At 48.0% G+C, this 27,972-nt stretch overlaps 2 protein-coding genes across 3 annotated transcripts; both read right to left on the reverse strand.

The window, feature by feature from the left end:
* Positions 1-308: 308 nt before the first annotated feature.
* sec23a (Sec23 homolog A, coat complex II component) lies at positions 309-20,591 on the reverse strand. Its single transcript, XM_054614049.1, has 20 exons — positions 19,993-20,591; positions 18,975-19,242; positions 15,906-15,963; positions 15,712-15,798; positions 15,356-15,592; positions 15,162-15,238; positions 12,949-13,093; positions 12,715-12,873; positions 12,383-12,498; positions 12,165-12,288; positions 11,957-12,037; positions 11,700-11,789; positions 5,698-5,804; positions 5,034-5,187; positions 4,718-4,795; positions 3,143-3,304; positions 2,314-2,400; positions 1,691-1,846; positions 1,343-1,408; positions 309-1,250 (listed from the first exon to the last, which is right to left on the reverse strand). The coding sequence occupies exons 2-20, from the start codon at positions 19,193-19,195 to the stop codon at positions 1,161-1,163; spliced, it is 2,295 nt and encodes a 764-aa protein (XP_054470024.1). The 5' UTR covers positions 19,196-19,242; positions 19,993-20,591; the 3' UTR covers positions 309-1,160.
* An 868-nt stretch (positions 20,592-21,459) lies between these two features.
* On the reverse strand, positions 21,460-27,972 carry srp54 (signal recognition particle 54). Of its 2 annotated transcripts, none has more exons than XM_054613438.1 (17): positions 27,830-27,972; positions 26,237-26,365; positions 25,987-26,084; positions 25,274-25,365; positions 25,082-25,166; positions 24,811-24,915; positions 24,633-24,699; positions 24,262-24,319; positions 24,017-24,167; positions 23,753-23,901; positions 23,554-23,654; positions 23,068-23,154; positions 22,876-22,949; positions 22,563-22,671; positions 22,269-22,439; positions 22,061-22,156; positions 21,460-21,978 (listed from the first exon to the last, which is right to left on the reverse strand). In XM_054613438.1, exons 3-17 carry the CDS (start codon positions 26,062-26,064, stop codon positions 21,887-21,889), a joined length of 1,515 nt encoding a protein of 504 aa, XP_054469413.1. In that variant the 5' UTR covers positions 26,065-26,084; positions 26,237-26,365; positions 27,830-27,972; the 3' UTR covers positions 21,460-21,886. The 2 variants fall into 2 exon arrangements, with proteins under 2 accessions (XP_054469413.1, XP_054469412.1); XM_054613437.1 differs by having other exon boundaries at positions 26,237-26,370.

Below are 27,972 nucleotides of genomic sequence, written 5' to 3' on the forward strand. Positions count from 1 at the left end.
ACGATCTTTCAATGTTCAACAGGTAATCAGAAATCAAAACGCACCTCTTCAAAACTGCTTTTAATGTCTGACTAATGCTGTGTGTTTTAAGTTTTTAGTGTGTAGCTTTTAATGCTGATTTTAAATGTCTGTAAAGCGTCTTTGAGTTCTCTGAAAAGCGCTCTATAAATAAAATGTATTATTATTATTAAAGTATAGCATGTTGATAAAGTCATAGTATAGTACGTCATAAAAAGTCATAGTATAGTATGTCGAAAAATATTATAGCATGTCATAAAAGGTCCATAATGACAGAAACACTTTGAACTTGTCCACAGCAGAGTTTTATTAGAAACATGAGAATACAAACAGTCGAGACAGAAGTCAATGAAAACATAAAGTCGTCTTCTCTCTGCACGACTTTAGTGTTCAACAGATTCAAACAGAAACTCAACAACAACCTGGAGTCGTCCACAGATAAAGCATTTCACTGTAAAAGAGATTCATTTGATGAACAAACATTACGGTGGAAATGTTTCTGAAATGTGTTCACGTTCTCTGCTGATCAATACTAGTCAATAACTAGTCAATACATAACTACTGTGATCTTTATGAATGACTTCCCATCAGACGATGATGTCACATGAGTCAACATGAGATATGATCAGAAAGGACAGACACGCTATGAAAATCATGTTCAACTATTACATTTCATATTTTCTGACATCAAACACTGAAACCTTCTGATATTTGAGCCACAGCCACATGAAACAGAGCAAACGGCTCCGAGGTCGTGTGTTTGATTCCCATGTCTTAAATATAAATATAGTGTGTTTCCTACAGCTTTGTTTCTCCAGTCAGCTTCTGGTTTCCATCAGGGAGTCAAATCTGAAGGAAAATGTTACATCAGCTTTTAAAAGTCTGCACTTCCTGCTGCTGCTTCACAATAAAAGCTTTGTATAGGAAAATCACATTTTGGCTTTTATTGTGAAGCAGCTACAGAACACTGGAAGTTTAAACTACGTATGAACGTCTGGACCTGCTGCTGATTGGCTGAGAGCAGGAGGGGGGCGGGCTCTGCTGGCTTGTGTGTTGGTCGACTGGTTGTCATGGGAACTCATAATAATAATAAACACTAAACACAGAGGGGGGTGAGGCAGCAGGTGAGGCAGCCGGTGAGGTTAGGCGGCGCTGGAGACGGCCAGCTTCTTCAGGTGATCCATGAACACCTGCAGACTGACGTCATCCGTCAGGATGGGAGCTCCAGACTCCTGCAGAGGACACACAACACGTCTCATAGCAACGGGTCTCATAGCAACACGTCTCATAGCAACACGCTGGTAGACTAAAGGTGAGGTCTCACCTGTCCCCAAGCGTACATGTTGTTGTGGGTCTGGGACGGGTTCACTTTGGAGAGCAAGAAGCGAGCCTAGAAGAAGAAAACATCGTCATCATCTTCATCATCATCATGTATTGATTGAGTACAGACTTTATTAACCTCTTTATACAGCATGTGTTCTCCCGTCCTATCAGGGCTCCAGAACCTTAACCAGATGTTAACCTGTGATATCTCTGATGGGGTGTGGTCTCATATTCACACTGATTCTCTTCAGCATTAGCTTCTTTAGCTCGGCCCGACCCGGGGGGACTGATAGTACACATATTGATAGAGCACTAAGGTAGAGACGTAGAACCGTGTTAGCGCCCCCACCTGGCTGCCTCCGTGCTCCGTATCGATGTATCGGGGCATCGGGAAGCGAGTGTGCAGCAGCTCTTGAGCATCGTCCACCGGAGCCTGAAGGAGGTGTCTGAAGTTCTCATACTCAGGCATTTCCTGATAACCAGCCTTCCTCCACTGAGCTACAGTCTGACAGACAGAGAACAGGGGTTATTAACCAGGTTACTCCACTGAGCTACGGCCTGACAGACAGAGAACAGGGGTTATTAACCAGGTTACTCCACTGAGCTACGGCCTGACAGACAGAGAACAGGGGTTATTAACCAGGTTACTCCACTGAGCTACGGCCTGACAGACAGAGAACAGGGGTTATTAACCAGGTTACTCCACTGAGCTACAGCCTGACAGACAGAGAACAGGGGTTATTAACCAGGTTACTCCACTGAGCTACAGCCTGACAGACAGAGAACAGGGGTTAAATGGTAAATCTGTAGGACCGTCTCATTTAAAGCTACAGTAGTAATAAAACACTGACTATAGAGTTCATCATGCAAACACACACATCACTACTGTCCCTTTAAGATATATATATATAGATCATGTTTAATACATAAAGTGTGTACTCTGTGTGTACTCTGTGTGTACTCTGTGTGTACCTCTCCATGGTAGATGAGGATCTGGAAGAAGGTATCCATCAGGAGGATCCGGTCCGGCAGGATGCTGCTGCTGTCCAACAGAACCGGCTGAAACACAAACGTTTACAGTCGGTGGAGGAAAAGAGATTGAGTCTCAGGATTATCACATATTACAGAGACTGATCAATACTAAAAACACGTAACGCCAGAGTATCTTTAGTAGCAATGCTTCCTGTGTTAAAGCTGCATTCTCTCTCCTGTCCACCAGGGGGCGACTCCTCTGGTTGTATAGAAGTCTATGAGAAAATGACTCTACTTCTCTCTTGATTTATTCCCTCAGTAAACATTGTAAACATGAGTTTATGGTCTCAATCTCTAGTTTCAAGTCTTCTTCAATACAGCATGATGTTCATTTAGTAAATGATGCTCCATTTACAGTCAAACAGACCATAAAGCAGGGGATGCGTGAGGGCGGGGCTACACACTGATTGACAGGTCGACACCAGGAAGTTGTTGTCCGTTCATGGAGTTACATCTTTAACCCTTTCACAGTGTGTTTTCACTTCTTTAAAGGTTTTTGTTGCGTGTTACTTTTATTCGGCGTTCAGTTGTACTTAACTCCGCCCTCGTGTTACTTCTGGGTGAAAAAAACAAGATGGCGCCGGACAAAATGACCAACTGGAGGTTTCTAAACCGAAGTCCACAAACCAACAGGTGACGTCAAAGTTTCCACTTCTCCCAGTCTGTTATCTCACCGCTAATATACAGGTTGGGACACCTTGTGGCCACACACACACGGCCACTCCTCCACACGTTGATTAGTACAGGTGAGTCAGCAGGTGTCAGGTACCTCGGGGGGTCCGTTGAAGGAGTACGCGTAGAGCACCGGTTGGATCATGATGAGAGCCTGAGTCAGGTCCTGTCTGTTGAACTGGTGTCTGTAGTACGAACTCTCATCTGGACTGTTGTTGAACACTTGAAGGAACGGAGAGCGCCGCAGGTGGAACATGAACTGTAACCAGGTTAACGACAGGTAACCAGGTCAGAGACAGGTAACCAGGCCACCTACAGGTAACCAGGCCACCTACAGGTAACCAGGTTAACGACAGGTAACCAGGCCACCTACAGCTAACCAGGCCACCTACAGGTAACCAGGTTAACGACAGGTAACCAGGCCACCGACAGGTAACCAGGCCACTTACAGGTAACCAGGTTAACAACAGGTAACCAGGCCACCTACAGGTAACCAGGTCACCTACAGGTAACCAGGTTAACGACAGGTAACCAGGCCACCTACAGGTAACCAGGTCACCTACAGGTAACCAGGTTAACGACAGGTAACCAGGCCACCTACAGGTAACCAGGTCACCTACAGGTAACCAGGTCAACGACAGGTAACCAGGTTAACGACAGGTAACCAGGCCACCTACAGGTAACCAGGTCACCTACAGGTAACCAGGTCACCGACAGGTAACCAGGTTAACGACAGGTAACCAGGCCACCTACAGGTAACCAGGTTAACGACAGGTAACCACCTACAGGTAACCAGGTTACAGGTAACGACCAGGCCACCTACAGGTAACCAGGTCAGGTAACCAGGTTAACCACAGGTAACCAGGCCACTTACAGGTAACCAGGTTAACAACAGGTAACCAGGCCACCTACAGGTAACCAGGTCACCTACAGGTAACCAGGTTAACGACAGGTAACCAGGCCACCTACAGGTAACCAGGTCACCTACAGGTAACCAGGTTAACAGGTAACCAGGTAACCAGGCCACCTACAGGTAACCAGGTCACCTACAGGTAACCAGGTCAACGACAGGTAACCAGGTTAACGACAGGTAACCAGGCCACCTACAGGTAACCAGGTCACCTACAGGTAACCAGGTCAACGACAGGTAACCAGGTTAACGACAGGTAACCAGGCCACCTACAGGTAACCAGGTCACCTACAGGTAACCAGGTCAACGACAGGTAACCAGGTTAACGACAGGTAACCAGGCCACCTACAGGTAACCAGGTCACCTACAGGTAACCAGGTCAATGACAGGTAACCAGGTTAACGACAGGTAACCAGGCCACCTACAGGTAACCAGGTCACCTACAGGTAACCAGGTCAACGACAGGTAACCAGGTCACCGACAGGTAACCAGGTCACCGACAGGTAACCAGGTCAGAGACAGGTAACCAGGTCACCTACAGGTAACCAGGTCACCTACAGGTAATCAGGTCAGAGACAGGTAACCAGGTCAGAGACAGGTAACCAGGTCACCCAGAGGTAACCAGGTTAACGACAGGTAACCAGGTCACCTAGAGGTAACCAGGTCAGAGACAGGTAACCAGGTCACCTACAGGTAACATTATCATTACTATCACATGGACAGATGTAGAACAGGTATAGAGCATTATGGGATGTGGATCACCTGAGGGTAGAGGGAGAAGGTCTCAGAGAACCTGAAGGAGTTCGGATCATCTTTGTGATAATCTCCAAACTTCTGACACTGAACAGAAACAGAAAGATTCACTGACTGTTTTAATAATACATTTTTTTAAATAATAATAATAATAATAATATTATTATTATTATAATACAAATAATAATAAAAATAATTATAATACAAATAATAATAATACAAATAATAATAAAAAGACAAATAATAATAATAACAATAGTAACAATAATAATAGTAAAAATAATAATAATAATATTGTATTTATTGATCTTTATTTCTAACCCACCAGTCTGATGAGTTGTCTGTCCAGCCACCTGAGGACATCTGGACCTTCCTCCGTTTCGGCACGGTACACCGACAACCTCGCCATCAAGATGGCCGCCGCCTCTTGGTCGAAGGACGCCGCGATGCTCTGAATCTGTGTCTGTGCGTCTGCCCAGCTGGGAGGGGAGGAGGAGGACGAGGAGCACGAGAGACGAGGAGGAGGACAAGGACGAGGACGAGGAGGAAGAGATGAACATGTTAACGAGCTCCAGATGGATTCACATCATCTCCATTCAGACAGTGTGGATATATATATATGTATATGAACACACATATATATGTGTGTCTATATATACAGTGGGTAAAATAAGTATTGAACACGTCACCATTTTTCTCAGTAAATATATTTCTAAAGGTGCTATTGACATGAAATGTTCACCAGATGTCGGTAACAACCCAAGTAATCCATACATACAAAGAAAACCAAACAAATACGTTCAGAAATTAAGTTATGTGTAATAAAATGGAATGACAGAGGGAAAAAGTATAATTGTATATATATATACACATATATATATACTGTATATACACATATATATATATATATATATATACACACACACACACACACACACACACATATATATACACACACACATATATGGGGTGTGTGTGTGTGTACCTACTTCCTGGCCGTGGTGGTGACCCGGATGCGTCTCTGTCCTGAGGAGTGTTGGTACTGAGTGACGAACTGGATCGCTCCTCGTCCTCCCTGAGGGATCGGAGCGTTGTGCTGCAACAACAATGAACACTGCTGATCAATCACCTGATCAATCACCGGATCAATCACCGGATCAATAACCTTATCACTGCAGTTATCTCAGGGACTACAGTGACAGGGAGGGACCTTTATCTGGTCTTGAACCAGAATCAGTTTAGTCCTAAACCTCTCTGTGACCTCCATCAGTAAACCAGAACCTCAGAGAGAGTTCTGTTTCTATAAAGTTATAGACCCAAATCCAGCTGAGACCAGTCCACCGTGGACGGACCCAGATCCAGCTGAGACCAGTCCACGACTCTGGTTCTTTTTTTATTCATCAAACAAACTGAGGACAGAACGCTGCTCTCTCATTGGCTGCTTCACACTGAACCCAACCGGAGGTTTAACAGCAGCAGGTAGACGTGATTACACACCTGTACACCTGTCATTACCTGGATCAGGCTGTGTGACACGTGTACACACACACATAGACACACACACACACATAGACAAACATACACACACACACAGGATATTGGATGTTCAGGTAGTTTTGTCATTAAAGTCAGCCGATAACTGTGTGTGTATGCGTGTGTGTGTGTGTATGTGTTGGTGTGTGTATGTATGTGTGTTGGTGTGTATGTGTGTCCTCTCATCATGGTCGCAGCAGGTGACTGACAGCGTCACCACGGCGACGCTGCCTCTGGAGACACACACACACACACACACACACACACACACACACACACACACACACACACACACACACACACACACACACACACACACACACACACACACACACACACACACACACACACACACACACACACACACACACACAAGGACACGCCTCCTCCAGACTCATCAAACGGATTCTGACTCAGACTTCTGTTCTCATGGAAGAAGACCGGAGGATCAGTAGAAAGCTCCAGGAGGAGAGATGAGGACTTTGATGAATCAGTGATCCACCCTGATGGTTCCGGTCTCTTTGGAGGAGAACTGGTGAAGACACTGGTTCCTCTACCAGAACCAGTGTTCCCACTAAGCAGCTGGATTCATAATTATTATACAAGTTCATCTCAAACCTGAACGGAGTGGACCGTCTCTGAGGACCGAGGTCCAACCACGCCGTTCTGTCTTCATCAACAACAACAGCAACAACAACAGCAACAGCAACAACAGCAGCAACAACAACAACAACAACAACAACAACAGCAACAACAGCAGCAACAACAACAACAGCAGCAACAGCAACAGCATGGAGGTTTGAATCTTCAGAGTTGGTTGTTGCTTCTTCACAGAACGATCAGCTGACTGAAAATCCACCTAGAGGTCTGGTTGAGTTGGGGTCTGATCAGAGTCTCCAGTGGACATTAGACCTGTCTGGGTTCTGGTTCTGTGTGCAGCTTGGTGTCTGAAGATGGCGGACGCTCTCAGGACTCTGTACGCCGCTCTGATGGTTCTGTCCGGCGTGGCCTCTGTCTGTGGGAACCTCCTCCTCCTGCTGGTTGTCCTGCTCAACAAGGAGCTCCGGACGGACACGCTGGGGCTCACCTTGAGCTTCGGTATCAGTGACCTGGCTCTGGGCCTGTCCACCATGCCGTTCGGCGCCTACAACAGCCTGACCTGGCGGAGCTGCGACTCCAGCGAGGGCGCCGTGTGTCAGGCCGGTGGCTTCCTGTTCCTGCTGCTGCAGACCTCGTCCGTGCACTCGCTCACCTGGGCCACCGTCGACAAGTTCACCGAGATCTGCTTCGCCCTCAGCTACCGCACCATCTGGACGGCGGGCCGCGGCCGGGCGGTGCTGGTCCTGGTCTGGGGGTTTTGCCTGGTGAATGCCGGCCTGCCTCTGCTGGGCTTCGGCAGGTATGTGTACAGCGAGTCGCGGTTCCTCTGCTGCCCGAGCTTCAGCCCCGACAACAGAACCTTCGTGGTGCTGTGGATGTCGGCGGGCGTCGTGGCACCGATCCTCACCGTGTGCGCTCTGTACGGGTACATCTTCTACGTGGCCCGGAAGCAGGCCCGCAAGGGAACCTTCATGTGCAACGAGCTGCACTGCTACTACGTCCCCGCTAACAAATACCTGAGGAGCTCCGTCGTCATGGTCACCACCTCAGGTGAGTCTCTGACACAACCAACCACACACATATACATATATATACAGCTGGTAAAATAAGTATTGAACACGTCACCATTTTTCTCAGTAAATATATTTCTAAAGGTGCTATTGACATGACATTTTCACCAGATGTCAGTAACAACCCAAGTAATCCATACATACAAAGACAACCAAACAAATAAGTTCAGAAATTAAGTTATGTGTAATCAAATGGAATGACACAGGGAAAAAGTATTGAACACATGAAGAAAGGGAGGTGCAAAAAGGCATGGAAAGCCAAGACACCAGCTGAAATCTATCAGTAATTAGAAAGCAATCTGCCCCTTGTCTGTGCAAATTAATATCAGCTGGTTCAGTCCCAACTGATGGACTATAAAAAGGTGTCTCATTACCAAGGTGTCACACAAGAAACATCTCATGATGGGTAAAAGCAAAGAGCTCTCTCAAGACCTTCACAACCTTATTGTTGCAGAACATACTGATGGCATTGGTTATAGAAGGATTTCTAAACTTCTGAATGTTCCAGTGAGCACTGTTGGGGCCATAATTTGGAAGTGGAAAGAACATAATTTCACCATAAACCGGCCACGACCAGGTGCTCCTCGCAAGATTTCTGACAGAGGAGTGAAAAGAATTATCAGAAGAGTTGTCCAAGAGCCAACGACCACTAGTGGAGAGCTTCAGAAAGACCTGGAATCAGCAGGTACAATTGTTTCAAAGAAAACAATAAGTAATGCACTCAACCACCGTGGCCTGTATGCACGCTCACCACGCAAGACTCCATTGCTGAAGAAAAAGCATGTTGAAGCTCGTTTAAAGTTTACTGCACAACATTCAGACAAGCCTGTGAAATACTGGGAGAATATAGTCTGGTCAGATGAGACCAACATGGAACTCTTTGGATGCCATAATACACACCATGTTTGGAGGTCAAATGGCACTGCACATCACCCCAAAAACACCACACCAACAGTGAAGTTTGGAGGTGGAACATCATGGTGTGGGGCTGTTTCTCAGCATACGGCACTGGCAAACTTCATATAATTGAAGGAAGGATGAATGGAAAAATGTACCGAGACATTCTTGATAAAAATCTGCTGCCATCTAGCAAGATGATGAAGATGAAACGAGGGTGGACATTTCAGCAAGACAATGATCCCAAACACACAGCCAAGGAAACTCTCCATTGGTTTCAGAGAAAGAAAATAAAGCTGCTAGAATGGCCCAGCCAATCACCTGACTTGAATCCAATAGAAAATCTATGGAAAGAACTAAAGATCAGAGTTCATAGAAGAGGCCCACGGAACCTTCAAGATCTGAAGACTGTTTGTGTGGAAGAATGGGCCAAAATCACACCTGAGCAATGCATGCCACTAGTTTCTCCATACAGGAGGCGTCTTGAAGCTGTCATTACCAACAAAGGCTTTTGTACCAAGTATTGAATAAATTTCAGTAAGCGTGTTCAATACTTTTTCCCTGTCATTCCATTTTATTACACATAACTTAATCTCTGAACTTATTTGTTTGGTTGTCTTTGTATGTATGGATTACTTGGGTTGTTACTGACATCTGGTGAACATTTCATGTCAATAGTACCTTTAGAAATATATTTACTGAGAAAAATGGTGACGTCTTCAATACTTATTTAACCCGCTGTATGTATATATAGATATATATATATCTATATATATCTATATACACACATACATATAACATTGTGGATCAACGTGTTGCTCATAAAACCCAACACAAACAGTGATCCTATGTTGCCATGGGAACACGATGTAGGTTCCCAGGTAGAGCAGAAATCAGCTCCTCTGTTTACCTTCATGACTCATTCATTACTGTCATTATGGGGACACACAGTGATAAAAACAGGGAGGGGTCAAAGGTCACCACAGCAGCCTGCAGACAGAGTGGACAACACGTAACCCAGACAACCAGACAACGGTCGCACCACAAGTTTGAATTATTACTACAATACCCAGGAGCCTCAGCTGCTGTTCTTATAGAGAGGAAGATGGAGACTACTAGTCCCGAGACCTCTGCAACTAGTTCCCAGACCTCTGCAACTAGTCCCCAGACCTCTGCAACTAGTCCACAGACCTCTGCAACTAGTCCACAGACCTCTGCAACTAGTCCTCAGACCTCTGCAACTAGTCCCCAGACCTCTGTAACTAGTCCCCAGACCTCTGCAACGAGTCCTCAGACCTCTGTAACTAGTCCCGAGACCTCTGTAACTAGTCCTCAGACCTCTGTAACTAGTCCCCAGACCTCTGTAACTAGTCCCGAGACCTCTGTAACTCGTCCTCAGACCTCTGTAACTAGTCCCCAGTCCTCTGCTCTTGGACTGTCATCCTCTGATTGGTTCTGATATGGTCCTGTATTCCAGGTTAAGTTTCCTATCTGTTTCCCAGTGTGTTTGCTGGTGTGCTGGCTGCCCTACATCTCAGTGTGTCTGTACGAGACGTTTAGCGGTCAACAGAGTCCAGCGGTGACCTCAGCCCTCTCTGTGTGGCTGGTTCTGACCAGCGCTGCCCTCAACCCCTGGATCACCTGTATGACACAGATGTAAGTATGATTCCACAGAGGCAGAGCCATCACAGATAGTGTGTAGGATAAATGCATCGTTGTGGAGGGAGTCATTGCTTCTGTCCTGTCTGTTCACACGTCTGCAGCAGGTACAGGGCAGCGGTGCGTCGGAGCCTCTGCAGGTTCATTCAGATGTGTTGTGGGACGCCGCTGGAGTCCCGCCCCCAGAGCTCCGCCCTCCACCTGGACGCTGCAAATCGCATCAGCACAACAACTACAGCAGAAACACGCCCACCTTCGTCAGCAACAACACCAACACCACCATGATCCACTCACAGCTATGACCTCGATCAGCACTCAGCCGCCAAACACACCTGCTGCATCAGTCCGACCTGAGACAGTCACACTGCACTGTGGGAAATGTAGTTCTTCCATGTTCAGATTCAGAGCTTTGAACACTTCCTCACCTCCACTTTTGTCTGGACAGTAGGTCAGTGTTCTTATCCAAGTGGTTCACAGTGAAAGATCTCAACCACCAGATATCAGATATTCATGGTCCGCAGAGGAGGAATCCGGCTGACTTTGGTGACCCTGCAACATTTCCTGTAGCGCCACAGTCGGGGCAAATTTTTCACTCCCACCAAAATTCAGCTCATGCCACAATACCTCTAAAACCTAACACTGAAATCCCATCAGCCCCGGCAGTACTGGGACTAATGAAGTGGTTCGTCGTCTGACTAGGATCCTCCTGGACGCCTCATTGTGGAGGTGTTCTGGACAAACTGGGAAGAGAACCCAGGATAGACCCAGGATAGACCCAGAACTCACTGAAACCTCCCTGCTGAGGAGAGAACATTTCTCAGGGACAGTTTGAAATGTGGTTCTAGGTGGAACCCGGTCATGGTTCTGTATGAGAACTTCTGAGCTGATTTAACATGTAAAGAAAGTTTCTGGAGAAACAGAGCATCTGTGTAATAAACAATAATACTAATAAGTACTACTAACGAGTATGGACTTCTGTGTGATTATTTCTTTAGGGTGGGGGTCACCTGACGGGGGTTTGACAGGACTCCAAGAAACTCACCTGTGACGGCAGCTATCAGCTGTGTTTGGTTGTTTTTCTACAGAAAACCAACAACAACGGAAACGTGAGCCGGTGCTTTTATTTTGTGGATCTGAGCTGGTGCTTTTATTTTGTTGATCGGACCGTCTAGAGGTCAGAGGTTTCAGACTGATCTCGGACCGTCTAAAGGTCAGAGGTCAGGTGTGCGTACCTGGTTCACCACCTCGAAGTAAAGAGCCAGTGTGGTGCTCGGATCCAAACCACAGACCTTCCATTGACTCGTTCCTCCTGTTCCGATCTCCTGTAACACACACACACACACACACACACACACACACACACACACACACACACACACACACACACACACACACACACACACACACACACACACACACACACACACACAGTTACTCCGCAGTACTGTGTACTACTGTGTACTACTACAGTATACCTGTAGGTACATACGTTCTCAGAGACACAGGGTCCTTTGGCGTTCAGAGACACACAGGGACCAATGGCTCCAGAGACTTTGATCTCTCTGGATGTCTGGAACCAAAGATCAGATTATTGATTATTGATTCTCTTTCATGTGTGGAGAACTAGAGCTGAATACTGGATATCTGTCTGACCAGCTGAGTCTAACCAGCTGATTCTAACCAGCAGTGTTTCCTACCTTGACCTCCAGCGTGGCGGCGAAGGCCATCTTGAAGGACCCCTGGACGTCTTTGGTGAAAACCCTCTGGAAGGTTTGTTTGAACAGAGACGTGTTGAAGGAGTCGGCCATCACCATGTATCCTCTGGGGAGCAGAGCGAGAGGTCACCAACACTACCCCCGATATATGTGTGTGTGTGTGTGTGTGTGTGTGTGTGTGTGTGTGTGTGTGTGTGTACCCGGTGTAGTTGGAGCAGCACTTCATCTCCAGCAGGCCGGTCTGATCCAGAGCACAGGCGTAGATATCGATGATGTGACCGTTAGTGGACGCTCTGTTAGCAAGAGACTCATAGTGCTGCAACAGACAGACACACACACACACACACACACACACACACACACACACACACACACACACACACACACACACACACACACACACACACACACACACACACACACACACACACACACACACACACACACACACACACCATGTGACCTCAGCTCCACACAGGTAAAAGGCCCTTTAGTTGGTTCTCTTCTTCCTCGTTTCCTGGCTCACACTCACCTTGGTGGCTTTCTTCATGAACTTGGCGTTGTCCTTCTCCAGGTCGTGCCAGGACCTGATGGGGGTCTTCAGCTCGTCTCCCACCACCATGCCTGGGCCCTGCGTTGCCGGGCCGCCGATGAAGGTCATGACCCGGGCTCCGGTGTTGGGGAAGGTGCACTGTGGGTAAAAAGACGCAGACTGTGAGCGGCACGGCGGCGCACCTCAACGGGCTGAATGAGGCGGCGCCCTCACCTCCAGCAGGCCTACGGCGATGGACATGGCCACGCCCAGCGAGCGCAGAGGCCTCTTTCCCTGAGTGACGGGCCACGGGTCCCGCTGCAGCTCCCCCAGCAGGTCCGTCAGGTTCATGTCGATCTTCTGCACCGGCTGCAGGAACCTGAACAGAGAGAGCCCATAAAGAACCTGAACCGGTCTCTCAATCTGTGTGAGGACTTACGGTTTATACCACTTAGTGAGGACATTTGGTCAGGTCCTCAGCACTCCAAAAGACCGTCTGAGGGGTAAGACCTGGTCTAAGGGGACCTGGTCTAAGGGTTCGGTATCTTCCTGAGATGTTTCCTCCTCTGCTAACGGGATGGTCCAAGGACGATGAACCCTGATCAGATTGTAAAGAACTCCTCATCCATTCAAAATAATCTTTAACCCCTTAAAGCCCAGAAGGAACCAAACAGAACCAGCTCACCTGAACTGATTATGAAACCGTGATATTTATTCTGAATATAATCCTGAATGGATTACATGAACGTGGGTCCTCACAAGTATATACAGCGGGTTAAATAAGTATTGAACACGTAGGCCTGTCACGATAACAAATTTTGCTGGGCGATTAATTGCCACAGAAATTATTGCGATAAGCGATAATATTGCCGTTTTTCAACTAATAATATTTTTTTTTTTTTTTTTTTTTTTTTTTTTTTTTTTTTTTTTCGGCTGTTAGCAGCTGGCGTCAGCGTCAAACGCATTCTCCAAGAACATAATGGCATAATAATGCACGTACACCCTTTCGAAGAACAATAAACATTTATTTTTAGAGAACACTGGAACTGGAAGTCTGGAAAACATTTAAAATATCCAGAATAAATTAACAAAACAACCAAAAACAATAAATAAAATCTATTTTAACAAAAATTTCTCTTGAATAAAAACCAAACACAACCAAAAACAATAAATAAAATTGAAACACTAAATAAAAAGGATGTAAACAAGATTGCACTTCAAAAAATAATAAATATTAGGCTCAGACATACAGGCAAAATTCTAAATTCGCTTGCACTCCTTGTTCGATTGCACTCCTTCTCCGTCCATGTCCTTCTCACGGGGCTCTCACTGCGCGTGTAACGCCAGGGCTCGCGCCTCCCACAGACCATGCAACAAGTGACTGAGGGGTTTACTCCTTGTGCTCTGTGATTATGAGCCCGAGCCCGATTTCAACCCGACATTTGTTACTTAGGCCTACTCTGCTGAATATATCTATAAATATATATAATGTATAGAACGCCGGTCATTATCGGGAAAATAAGCCCCGACAGGGCGAACAGGACACCGACGCGCAGCGGAGGTGTCCTGTTCGCCCTGAAGGGCCGGCGACATTCTATACATTATCCCGCTTATTACACGGCTACTTGCCAAAACGAAAAAATAACTACACATGGTGTGTCTTTTTACAATTTATTCGTTAGCAGCATTCGTACTGTTGATCAGCAGAGAAATAGTCCGCCAAAGACGTCGCTAAGCTACCAAAGACTCTGGGGTTGACAAGTTACCGGACTACTATCATGCAAGTGAACGGAGCGTTCCACGGTATTGAGAAGACCCGTGTAATAAAGGCCTATAATATTTATATTTATGGCATAGATTTCTTCTCAGATTAGGCCAATAAAGCAATGATATAAAAAAATATATATATATCCTATGGAAATTATCGCGGCCAGCAAAAAATTATCGCTCATTTTAATTTATCGCGCGATTAATTGATTTATTGCTTATCGCGACAGGCCTATGAACACGTCACCATTTTTCTCAGTAAATATATTTCTCAAGGTGCTATTGACATGACATTTTCACCAGATGTCGGTAACAACCCAAGTAATCCATACATACAAAGAAAACCAAACAAATAAGTTCAGAAATTAAGTTATGTGTAATAAAATGGAATGACAAGGAAAAAGTATTGAACACATGAAGAAAGGGAGGTGCAAAAGGGCATGGAAAGCCAAGACACCAGCTGAAATCTATCATTAGAAAGCAATCCTGCCCCTTGTCAGTGCAAATTAATATCAGCTGGTTCAGTCCCAACTGATGGCCTATAAAAAGGTGTCTCATTACCAATTTGTCACACAAGAAACATCTTGTCAAAAAAAAATGGTGATGTGTTCAATACTTATTTTACCAACTGTGTGTGTGTGTGTGTGTATATATATATATATCATGTCATGGTGTGTTACCTGTTGGACAGAGGCTGTGGGGCTGGTTGAGGTCCTCGTCCCTGAGTGGCTGAAGGTTTGGTCAGACCCAGCATCTCCTGCAAATTCACAGCTGGTTAGAACTGTTGATACCTGCAACACTAACAGCTACCTGCCCCGGACTGGGAAGACCAGGGTGTCAGCCGGGGCAGTCGGTGCTGGGTCTGGGTCAGTACCTGTAGCTGCTTGGCGTTTAGGTCCTTGGTCCCCCTGAAGACGTAGCTCTTGGAGATCCCCTCACAGCCGAGCTCGTGGACCTGAACCATGCGGCCGAAGGTGATGAGGCCCACCAGCGCGGTGGGGGGGAGGAGAGACAGGGACATCTGGAGAGACTCCTTCAGGGCCTGCAGGTCCTCGTCCTCCATACAGGTGTCCACCACGTACAGGAAGACCAGCGGCATCTGAGGACCCCGCTGAGGACCGAGACCACATCGGGTCATACAGCTGACAATGTGGTCTGTCTGTCTGTCCTGTCTCTCTCTCAGTCTGTCTCTTTGTTTGTCTCTCTGTCTGTCCTGTCTCTCTGTCTTACCTGGACCACATACTCAATGGTTGAGAACTGCGGCAGCAGCTCAGCCGGTTGGTTCACCTCAGAGATTCCAGCGTAAGATGGAGGAAACTGAAAAAGAACCAGAGTCAGAACCAGAACCAGAGTCAGAACCAGAACCAGAGTCAAAGTTCTCTTCTGTAGTTGTGAATGACTGAATATTTGTGTTCATACTGAACCTGGTTCCTCTGGTAGCAGAAGTTACAGGCCCAGAGTTTGGCTCTGTAGTCAACCTGACTGGAACACAAGAGGACTGGATGTTAGACAGCTGTGACCCCTGACCCCCACCTAAGACCCCCAACCCCCATCAGTGACCCCGACTCCCATCTAAGACCCCGACCCCCATCGATGACCCCCAACTCCCATCGCTTACCCCTGACTCCCATCTAAGACCCCCGACTCCCATCAGAGACCCCGACTCCCATCAGAGACCCCGACTCCGTTCTGAGACCCGGACTTGCATCTGAGACCCTGGCTCCCATCAGAGACCCCGACTACGTTCTGAGACCCCGACTCCCATCAGAGACCCCCGACTCCCATCTGACACCCCGTCTCCCATCTGACACCCCGTCTCCCATCAGAGACCCCGACTCCCATCAGTGACCCCTGACTCCCATCGCTGACCCCCGACTCCGATCTGAGACCCTGATTCCCATCAGTGACCCCCGACTTCCATCGCTGACCCCCGACTCCCATCAGAGACCCACGACTCCCATCTGACAGCCTGTCTCCCATCTGAGACCCCGACTCCCATCTGAGACCCCCGACTTCCATCGCTGACCCCTCCCATCAGTGACCCCCGACTCCCATCAGTGACCCCCGACTACCATCAGTGTGCCCTGACTACCATCGCTGACCCGAGACTACCATCGCTGACCCCTGACTACAATCAGTGTGCCCTGACTACCATCAGTGTGCCCTGACTACCATCGCTGACCCTACCATGACTACTACATCAGTGTGCCCTGACTACCATCGCTGACCCGAGACTACCATCGCTGACCCCTGACTACAATCAGTGTGCCCTGACTACCATTGCTGACCCCTCACTACCATCGCTGACCCGAGACTACCATCGCTGACCCCTGACTACAATCAGTGTGCCCTGACTACCATTGCTGACCCCTCACTACCATCGCTGACCCCTGACTACAATCAGTGTGCCCTGACTACCATTGCTGACCCCTCACTACCATCGCTGACCCCTGACTACCATCGCTGAACCCCGACTACCATCGCTGACCCCCGACTACCATCAGTGACCCCCGACTACCATCGCTGACCCCCGACTACCATCGCTGACCCCTGACTACCATCAGTGTGCCCTGACTACCATCGCTGACCCCTGACTACAATCAGTGTGCCCTGACTACCATCGCTCCCCCGACTGACCCCCCCGACTACCATCGCTGACCCCGCTGACCCCACGACTACCATCTGACTGTCCCCATCGACTACCATCCATCGCTGACCCCTGACTACCACCATCAGTGTGCCCTGACTACCATCGCTGACTCCTGACTACCATCGCTGACCCCTGACTACCATCGCCCTGACCCATCAGTGTGCCCTGACTACCATCGACTACCATCGCTGACCCCTGACTACCATCGCTGACCCCTGACTACCATCGCTGACCCCCGACTACCATCAGTGACCCCTGACTACCATCAGTGTGCCCTGACTACCATCGCTGACCCCTGACTCCATCGGAGACCCCGCTGACTCCCATATGACACCCTGTCTCCCATCAGACCCGTCGCTGAACCCCGACTCCCATCAGTGACTACCATTGCTGACCCCCATCTGAGACCCCTACAATCAGATTACCATCAGTGACCCCCGACTACCATCTGAGACCCCGACCCCGACTACCATCAGTGACCCCCGACTACCATCGCTGACCCCCGACTACCATCAGTGTGACCCTGACTACCATCAGTGTGCCCTGACTACCATCGCTGACCCCTGACTACAATCAGTGTGCCCTGACTACCACTACGCTGACCCCCGACTACCATCGCTGACCCCCGACTACCATCGCTGACCCCGACTACCATCAGTGACCCCTGACGACTACCATCAGTGACCCCTGACTACCACCAGTGTGCCCTGACTACCATCGCTGACTCCTGACTACCATCGCTGACCCCCGACTACCATCGCTGACCCCCGACTACCATCGCTGACCCCTGACTACCATCGCTGACCCCTGACTACCATCGCTGACCCCGACTGTGACCCCTGACTACCATCAGTGTGCCCTGACTACCATCGCTGACCCCCGACTCCCATCGGAGACCCCGACTCCCATATGACACCCTGTCTCCCATCAGAGTCCCCCGACTCCCATCAGTGACCCCGACTCCCATCTGAGACCCCGATTACCATCAGTGACCCCCGACTCCCATCTGAGACCCCGATTCCCATCAGTGACCCCCGACTTCCATCGCTGACCCCCGACTACCATCAGTGTGCCCTGACTACCATCAGTGTTCCCCCCGACTACCATTGCTGACCCCCGACTACCATTGCTGACCCCCGACTAGCATCAGTGACCCCTGACTACCATCAGTGACCCCTGACTACCATCAGTGACCCCTGACTACCATCGCTGACCCCTGACTACATCAGTGTGCCCTGACTACCATTGCTGACCCCGACTACCATTGCTGACCCCCGACTACCATCAGTGACCCCCGACTACCATCGCTGACCCCGACTACCATCGCTGACCCCGACTACCATCAGTGTGCCCTGACTACCATCGCTGACCCCCGACTACCATCAGTGTGCCCTGACTACCATCGCTGACCCCTGACTACAATCAGTGTGCCCTGACTACCATCGCTGACTCCTGACTACCATCGCTGACCCCCGACTACCATCGCTGACTCCTGACTACCATCGCTGACTACCATCGCTGACTCCTGACTACCATCGCTGACCCCCGACTACCATCGCTGACTCCTGACTACCATCGCTGACTACCATCGCTGACCCCCGACTACCATCGCTGACTACCATCGCTGACCCCTGACTACCATCAGTGATCCCCGACTACCATCAGTGTGCCCCTGACTCCCATCTGAGACCCCGATTCCCATCGGTGACCCCCGACTCCCATCTGAGACCCCGATTCCCATCGCTGACACCCGACTACCATCGCTGACTACCATCGCTGACCCCTGACTCCCATCGCTGACCACTGACTCTGTGATGTCACACAGGAGAGTGGTGATGCGTACCACAGCGGGTTGAGTACGGCGCGGCAGGTTGCGCGGCTGCAGAGGACCGGTTCGTACTGGATTGGCGGCAGGTCGGGCCGTTCTCTCAGGGGGGTGAACAGAGCCGACACCGGGACCACCATCCGGGTCGCCTCCAGCCGGCTGGACGGCCAAACGTTCCAGCTGAACCGCACACCGTCACGTTCCTCGTTCTGGGTGATGTACTCTGGGAAGGTCGCCATGGCAACGCAGGAAGACGGGAGGGGTCACACACACTGTCAGGTAAAAGCTGGGGGAGGGGAGACAACAAGATCAGAGTACGTCTGTAAACTACACTGAAGTACTACTAACTACACTGCAGTACTACTAACTACACTGTAGTACTACTAAGTATAATGAAGTACTACTAAGTATACTGCAGTACTACTAAGTATACTGCAGTACTACTAACTACACTGCAGTACTACTAACTACACTGTAGTACTACTAACTACACTGCAGTACTACTAACTACACTGCAGTACTACTAACTACACTGTAGTACTACTAAGTATACTGCAGTACTACTAAGTATACTGTAGTACTACTAACTACACTGTAGTACTACTAACTATACTGTAGTACTACTAAGTATACTGCAGTACTACTAAGTATACTGCAGTACTACTAACTACACTGTAGTACTACTAACTACACTGTAGTACTACTAACTAGACTGCAGTACTACTAACTAGACTGCAGTACTACTAAGTATACTGCAGTACTACTAAGCATACTGAAGTACTACACTGAGATACTCAAAACAAAGTACAAGTAAAGTACCATAAAACTGCGTTTAGAGTAAATGTACTCTGTTTCTTTCCACCACTTCGTTCAGTCAAACCATAAATCAATAAATCAATAAATCAATAAATCAGATCGCAGTATAAAGTGAGGTACTTCCCGCTGACAAAGTACAAAGAAGCAGAAAATGTAAGTCAAGGTACAAATACTCGAAGTTTAAATACAGCTCTGATCGATCACAGCAGACGTCACTCACTGATATTAAACAGCTGGTAAGGGACAGCAGCTCCACTAGCAGGTGAGACACACAGGTGAGTCCCCGTGTGGAGGTAAAGCAGCCACTCTCTGCTCCTGTGCTCCTCTCTGCTCCTGTGCTCCTCTCTGCTGCTCCTCCGCTCCTCTCTGCTCTGCTTCTCTGCTCCTCTCTGCTCTCCTCTCTGCTCTGCTTCTCTGCTCCTCTCTGCTCTCCTCTCTGCTCCTCTCTGCTCTCCTCTCTGCTCCTCTCTGCTGCTCCTCTCTGCTCTGCTTCTCTGCTCCTCTCTGCTCTCCTCTCTGCTCCTCTCTGCTCTCCTCTCTGCTGCTCCTCCCTGCTCTGCTTCTCTGCTCCTCTCTGCTCTCCTCTCCTCTGCTCCTATGTGCTCCTCCTCTGCTCCTCTCTGCTGCTCCTCTCTGCTCTCCTCTGTGCTCCTCCTCTGCTCCTCTCTGCTGCTCCTCTCTGCTCTGCTTCTCTGCTCCTCTCTGCTCTCCTCTCCTATGTGCTCCTCCTCTGCTCCTCTCTGCTCTTCTCTGCTGCTCCTCTCTTCTCTGCTCCTCCTCTGCTGCTGACAACGAAGCAAAACAACATGGCGGCGCCACGTCAAGACACAGAGAGGAACAACAGGAGGAGGTCTCACTCTGAGCGACATTCAGGGACCGCATTCCTCAGGACTACAGTGACTACTTTGATACATGTCCTGCTTGACTTCTTTCTTTACAGGGCTTCTATAAAGGAAGTGAAGTAGTTTATGAATATGAGAAAACAGTTTACAGATACTAAAGTTTAGTTGGTGGTGTTTAATCGGTTAAACTAGTCCTATTCTTGTTTCTTCTCAATTCTTTTTGTTTGTTCTCTCTGGTGTTCTAGAGAATAATTACATCAACATCGCTCCGATGAACCCAGCAGGAATAAGGAAGGCCTAAGAAGTCACCAGAGGAGACTACGATGAACCACATCCATGTCAGAGTGAGTCCTCCTTCTCACAGAGGATCTTTGGTGGAGCCTCACCCAACTACAGACAAACTGCTGGAAAGTAACTGACAGGTACAGAGTACTGTTTTAAAGTACTATTTTGAGGTACTTGTACTTGAGAATTACAAATGATACTATATTATACTTCTACTATACTACATCTCAGTAGTAACTAATGTACTTTTTACTCGACCACATCATTTGTTTGTGAATTTGAGTTACATTGGAGATTAACATTATAATAAACTAATAAATGATGTATTATTATGAACTAAACAACTCAGTAATTAATACTTGAGATAAACTCCACCAGCTTTAACATTAAAGTAGTGAACACATTAATGCATCAATACTTAAAGTACATTTTAGGAGCAATACTGTGAGAATCACTGACGTAGACATCATGTCAACGAGCCGTTATGATAACCTGCTGTAAGAATGTCATCATTAAAAACCATCAAACTGACAATGAAAGAAAAACATGGGTTTAAAATGTTGGAATAGAAACGTTTATTACACGACAAAAATACTGTCACTAACTAAAGTATCATCATCATCACCATCATCATCCTCATGGACTCTCTGCTCCATTTAATCTTATACACAAACATCTTTTACAGAATTAAATTAAGGAGGCCCAAAAACAACCAGCTCCTCCTCCTCCTCATTTAAAGGGACAGTCCATCATTCTCAGAGGAACATGGTTTGGAAACGTCTGAATCTTAAAATGAGGAACTGTTCCTTTTAAATCATCTCATTTCTTCTTCTGGTGTTTTTCTGCAGCAGCGATTTAAACATCGTGCTTTTATTTCGTCTCTTTGCAATTCCTGCTCTCCCTCTCTAAGCCCCGCCCCCTTCACCTGTCCCTGTCAGGAGGCGGAGCTACAAGTTGTTGTGTGTTCAGGCAGCGGTGGGTCGGAGGTCACATGTTGTTGAATCCCATCATGCCTTTCATGTTGCCAGCGGCGCCCTGCTGGAACTGACGCATCATGGATTGAAGACCGGCCATCCCACCTGGAGACAAAACACTCATTAATCTGAAATGATTATGATAAAGACTAATACTAAAGGGGGCGGACTGAAGACCAGGTCTCACCCATGTGGTGCAGGACTCTGGGGTCCATCATTTTGGCCATCTGCTGGTTCAGTTTAGCCATCTGAGATGGGTTCACGTTCTTCGACATGTCTCCTCCTTTAAGACACAAAACTCACATCAGACACAGTCCCAGTCCTCTACAGTCTTTCACAGTCCTCAATAGTCTTTCACAGTCCTCAACAGTCCCCTACAGTCCCCCCATCCCTACCTTTGAACAGTCCTTTGATGCCCCCCATCTTCTTCACCATCTGGGCGAACTTGGTGTACTGGGTCAGCAGCTCCTGAACGTCTCTGGTAGCGACTCCAGACCCCCGAGCGACTCTCTGGATCCGGTTCGGCTGCTTACTGAACAGCTTCGCTCCGTCTTTACTGTCCAGCTCTGAGACACAGAACAGGAACCGGTGGAACCTCCTGAGAGACAGACTGTGTGTGTGTGTGTGTGTGTGTGTGTGTGTGTGTGTGTGTGTGTGTGTGTGTGTGTGTGTGTGTGTGTGTGTTTTACCCTGGTCGTTCATGCTGTCCATGATGGTCATCAGTTTCTTCAGTCGGGCCATCGACTCCTGTTCGTTTCCTTTACTCATGAAGTCTGTACCAAACCCAGGAATCATCCCCTGAACGCATCACAGACAGACAGACAGTATGAGTGCCCCCTTTATAAACAACTGAAGCGCCGGACCAGTGAGGTCAGAGGAGTCTCAAGTCCAAGTCATGTGACCTAAAGGGACTCCCCTCTGTCTCCAGGTCACATGACTCAGGACTAAGTCATGTGACTTGTCAGTGTGAACAGTGTTGTTGTGCAGCAGGTGAGTGTTTACCATGATCTGACCGAAGGGTCCCATCTTCATGATGTTCTGGAACTGCTCGTACATGTCTCTGAGGGTGAACTGACCTGGAGGTCAGAGGTCAGTCAGTACACACATCACACATGTGTTGTCCCAGGTGAGTAAGGGATGTGAAGTGTTGTTTTACTGTCTTAAATAAAATAAACATGAAGTGTAGTTTCTCACCGTGTTTCAGTTTGTCAATCAGTTCCTCGTTGTCGTCCAGTTTTAGTTCATTCACTCTGTCGATCAAGCCCTCGATGTCTCCCATTCCTGACCAGAGGAGGAGGAGTTAGTGAAGGTTTCTATGAGACACGCAGGACAACAAGAATATTCTAACGGATGAATCCACGTGTCCTTTCTCCTCACTTAACCCGGAAATCATGGACGCTGCTCTAGGAGACGAGGAGAGAGAAGGCTTCTGGAGCTGGTGAGAGCGAGGGAACTCTTGTCTATCCTTTGCAGAAGTCCTTTAGGTTATATTTAAGATAATCAAACTTTGTCTGTTTGAATGTGAACTGATGGAAATAAAAAAACATTCTGCCACGTTGCGACTTTAATTAATAGTAAATATAAAAGATGAATTCTCGACTTTCTCTCTCCTCTCCTCTCTCCTTTAGAGTGTCTCTGACTGACGGTGTCAGTGAATCACCACACTGAGAAGTTAATCACCAAGCAGTTTGCTGATGAACGGTTGAGTCTTAAATGGCTCGAAGTCGTCGATGTGTTCTCCTGTTCCGATGAAGATGATGGGACTCCTGGTGGCTGCAACACTGACAGGAAACAGCAGAAGAAGAACAACGTCAACACAACGCTAACAGGAAACAGGATCACTGTGACATCACACAGTGCTGTGACATCATGGTCTTACGCGCTCAGAGCTCCTCCTCCTTTGGCGTGCCCGTCCAGTTTGGTGACGATCACCGACGCCACGTCCACTTTGTCTTTAAAGGCCTTCGCCTGAGACTCACAGGCCTGGCCGATGGACGCGTCCATCACGTACACAATGTTGTCAGGTTGCTATGGAAACACCGGTAGAGAGAAGCAGCTGAAGGTGAAACACACCTGAGACCGTACCCACCACAGTTAGTCCAGATAAGGCCACAGGCCTGCAGCGGTGCGTTCAGGTACTCACCACAGCGTTGGAGACTTGCAGCATCTCCTCAAACAGTGAGTCTTCCTGTTTGTGTCGTCCGCTCGTGTCCACGATGATGATCTCAAAGTTCTCCCCTTTGAACTTCTCTACTCCCTCGGCAGCGATCACCACCGGGTCCATCTCTGTGTAACTGAACACAACACACAGGTGTGACTCAGCGGACAGCAGGGGGCGTGGCCTCTCTGACCCAGCTGACAGCAGGGGGCGTGGCCTCTCTGACTCACCTGCCGTAGAACGGGATCCTGGCTTTGGTGGCGTTCTGTTTCAGCTGATCGAAGGCACCTGAGAGAAGAGAGGACGAAACCGTCAAATACCGGAAACACTAAAACTGTTAACACTGAAGTGTTGTGTCAGGTGACTGAGGGGAGATGAAGTGTTGTGTCAGGTGACTGAGGGGAGATGAAGTGTTGTGTCAGGTGACTGAGGGGAGATGAAGTGTTGTGTCAGGTGACTGAGGGGAGATGAAGTGTTGTGTCAGGTGACTGAGGGGAGATGAAGTGTTGTGTCAGGTGACTGAGGGGAGTTGAAGTGTTGTGTCAGGTGACTGAGGGGAGATGAAGTGTTGTGTCAGGTGACTGAAGGAGTTGAAGTGTACCAGCTCTGAAGGTGTCGGCACAGATCAGGCAGGTCTTCCAGCCTTTCCTCTGGTAATAATAGGCCAGCTGAAGGAAACAAAGCAGTCAGTGTGAACGTATAGCGGTCGGGGTCAGTCTACAAAGGGGGCGGAGTCAGTGTACACAGGGGGCGGGGTAATATGTCAGGTGTGACATCACCTTGGAGCAGGTTGTAGTTTTCCCACTGCCCTGCAGACCAACAAACATGATGACGTTGTTCTTTCCTTTTGTGGGAGTCCAGGCCTTCACACCGGGGTCCACCAGCTGGAAATACACACAGTATACACATTAATATACACAGTACACACAACATACACAGTTTATACACACAGTATACACAGCGGTTGTTTCTCAGTAACATTTTCTGTGTCCTAAAAAGTCCTAGCACACTAATTTGAAGTTCTGACTCTTCCAGGAGTGATGGTCTGACCTTGACGAGCTCCTTGAAGACGGCGTGTTGGATCATCCTCCTCTTGTTCAGACCTGAAGCCATCTCCTCCAGATCTATGGCAGCCCTGCAGGGACAAAAAGCACAGAGAAAACACACAGTTCAACCACAGCTGCTGGACTGAAGTGGACCAGGTTTAGATCCTGGATCAGGACTCTGGTGTTCCATACTTACTTGACGTTCTCTCTCAGCTGTTTGACCAGTTTGATGTTGACGTCAGCCTCCAGAAGGGCAGCACACACCTCCTTCAACATGGCATTCAACACCTGGAAGAGATCCACCAACGAGTCAGCGTTTTATTTCTCTACGACTCAACCAGCGAGTCAGCGTTTTATTTCTCTACGACTCAACCAACGAGTCAGCGTGTTATTTCTCTGACTCAACCAGCGAGTCAGCGTTTTATTTCTCTACGACTCAACCAACGAGTCAGCGTTTTATTTCTATGACTCAACCAGCGAGTCAGCGTTTTATTTCTCTATGACTCAACCAACGAGTCAGCGTTTTATTTCTACGACTCAACCAACGAGTCAGCGTTTTATTTCTACGACTCAACCAGCGAGTCAGCGTTTTATTTCTCTAGGACTCAACCAGCGAGTCAGCGTTTTATTTCTCTGACTCAACCAGCGAGTCAGCGTTTTATTTCTACGACTCAACCAGCGAGTCAGCGTTTTATTTCTACGACTCAACCAGCGAGTCAGCGTTTTATTTCTCTATGACTCAACCAACGAGTCAGCGTTTTCTTTCTACGACTCAACCAGCGAGTCAGCGTTTTATGTCTGTATAAATCTTCTATATTAGTTATAGGCCTGTTAGAAATACTCTGATCAATAATCGTGAACGGTGACATCGTTAGCGGCCGGTCACATGACCTCATCAGTCCCCGTTACCTCCTCATTGATGATGGTGGCGTTGCTGAGAGACCTCAGCGCCGAGGTGATCTTCCTCCCGAGGTCGGCTAACACCATGATGGCGCTCCGAAGTCAACCTGAAACACAAATGATGTCACAGCTGTGGTGATGTCATCAGAGCTACATGGACCCTCAGAACCCGGATCAAGATTAATGATAATCAATATGCTGATTTTAAAAACATTGATCTAATAATATGACAGTTGACAGTGATGGGAGAGGATGTTACTGTGTGTGCGTGTGAGAACACAGATCTCCCTGTGGGTGTGTGTGCGGAGGAGAACCCTCTACTGAGCGCGCTCAGTGAGTCAGCAGGTCAGCTGACAGGTGGAGGTCGCAGCAAACAGCCAAACACTTCCTGTTCTGAGGAGAGAAGAAGAAAAGTCAACCAGTCATCAGCTTCTCAGGTCCTCCTCGTTTCTATGTTTCTACATCCTCGAGTCCTCTCCTTGCTGCTTGGCCAAGCCCATGAGAGATGTGAGCGGAGGAGACGAGGAAAGAGGAGCAGAGGAGACCCTCTGAAACCTACTGAGACCCACTGAAACATACTGAGACCCTCTGAAACCTACTGAGACCCTCTGAAACCTACTGAGACCCTCTGAGACCCTCTGAGACCCACTGAGACCCTCTGAAACCTACTGAGACCCTCTGAGACCTACTGAGACCCTCTGAGACCCACTGAGACCCTCTGAAACCTACTGAGACCCTCTGAAACCTACTGAGACCCACTGAAACCTACTGAGACCCTCTGAGACCTACTGAGACCCACTGAGACCCTCTGAAACCTACTGAGACCCTCTGAGACCCTCTGAAACCTACTGAGACCCTCTGAGACCCTCTGAGACCCACTGAAACCTACTGAGACCCTCTGAAACCTACTGAGACCCTCTGAGACCCTCTGAGACCTACTGAGACCCACTGAGACCCTCTGAAACCTACTGAGACCCACTGAAACCTACTGAGACCCACTGAAACCTACTGAGACCCACTGAGACCCTCTGAAACCTTCTGAGACCTACTGAGACCCTGTGAGACCCTCTGAGACCCACTGAGACCCAGCTGCTACAGTCCCTATGAGTTCCCATCAGGGGTCTGACTGTGATCAGATCAGAGGTATTAGTATTTGATTGATCGGTTCATGTGATCGTTCTGTCAGTCTGCAGAGATCAATAGAAAATATGTATTATTGATCCATCTCTCTGATTCTACACTCGTCAATATTTATTAACATACTTTTTTGTAATGTAATTATTTCACTGATGGTATTATTGTCCGATCAATCAGTGATCAATAAATGATTAATGAATTCAATCTCTGATGGTTTCCGGTTTGTTTGAGTCCAACAAACCGGCTGCTGAGTGACTGTAATAATGATGATCAGTACATGTGATCAATACATGTGATCAGTACATGTGATCAGTACATGTGATCAATACATGTGATCAGTACATGTGATCAATACATGTGATCAGTACATGTGATCAGTACATGTGATCAGTACATATCAATACATGTGATCAGTACATGTGATCAGTACATGTGATCAATACATGTGATCAGTACATGTGATCAGTACAGTTATTGATCTGTGACGTCAGATGAATTGTTTAAACCGTAAACAACAAAGTTTAAAGTCGTTTTCACTCCGTCTTCTTATCGATCCCGTATTGATTAGTGATCAGTTCATCGGCCAGCTGTTTACAGCTAACGTTAGCTTAGCAGCTAGCCGTCCGGAGTTAGCATGTAGCCTGTTTAGCAGCTAGCCGTGTGCTAGCGGCACCGTGAGGAGCAGAGGAGGAGAAGGAGAACCGGAGCCACTCACCGGCTGTCGGTGCTGGTTCTGCTGTGCTGGTTCTGCTGGTTCTGCTGTGCTGGTTCAGACGCAGCTGGAGGAACAATAAACACCGGAACCTTCGAGAAGAACGTCATCAGATCCAACTGACCCGGAAACGGAAACGGCTTCTT

The sequence above is a fragment of the Anoplopoma fimbria genome, chromosome 15 (assembly GCF_027596085.1).
Source record: "Anoplopoma fimbria isolate UVic2021 breed Golden Eagle Sablefish chromosome 15, Afim_UVic_2022, whole genome shotgun sequence".
NCBI classification, from domain to species: Eukaryota; Metazoa; Chordata; class Actinopteri; order Perciformes; family Anoplopomatidae; genus Anoplopoma; species Anoplopoma fimbria.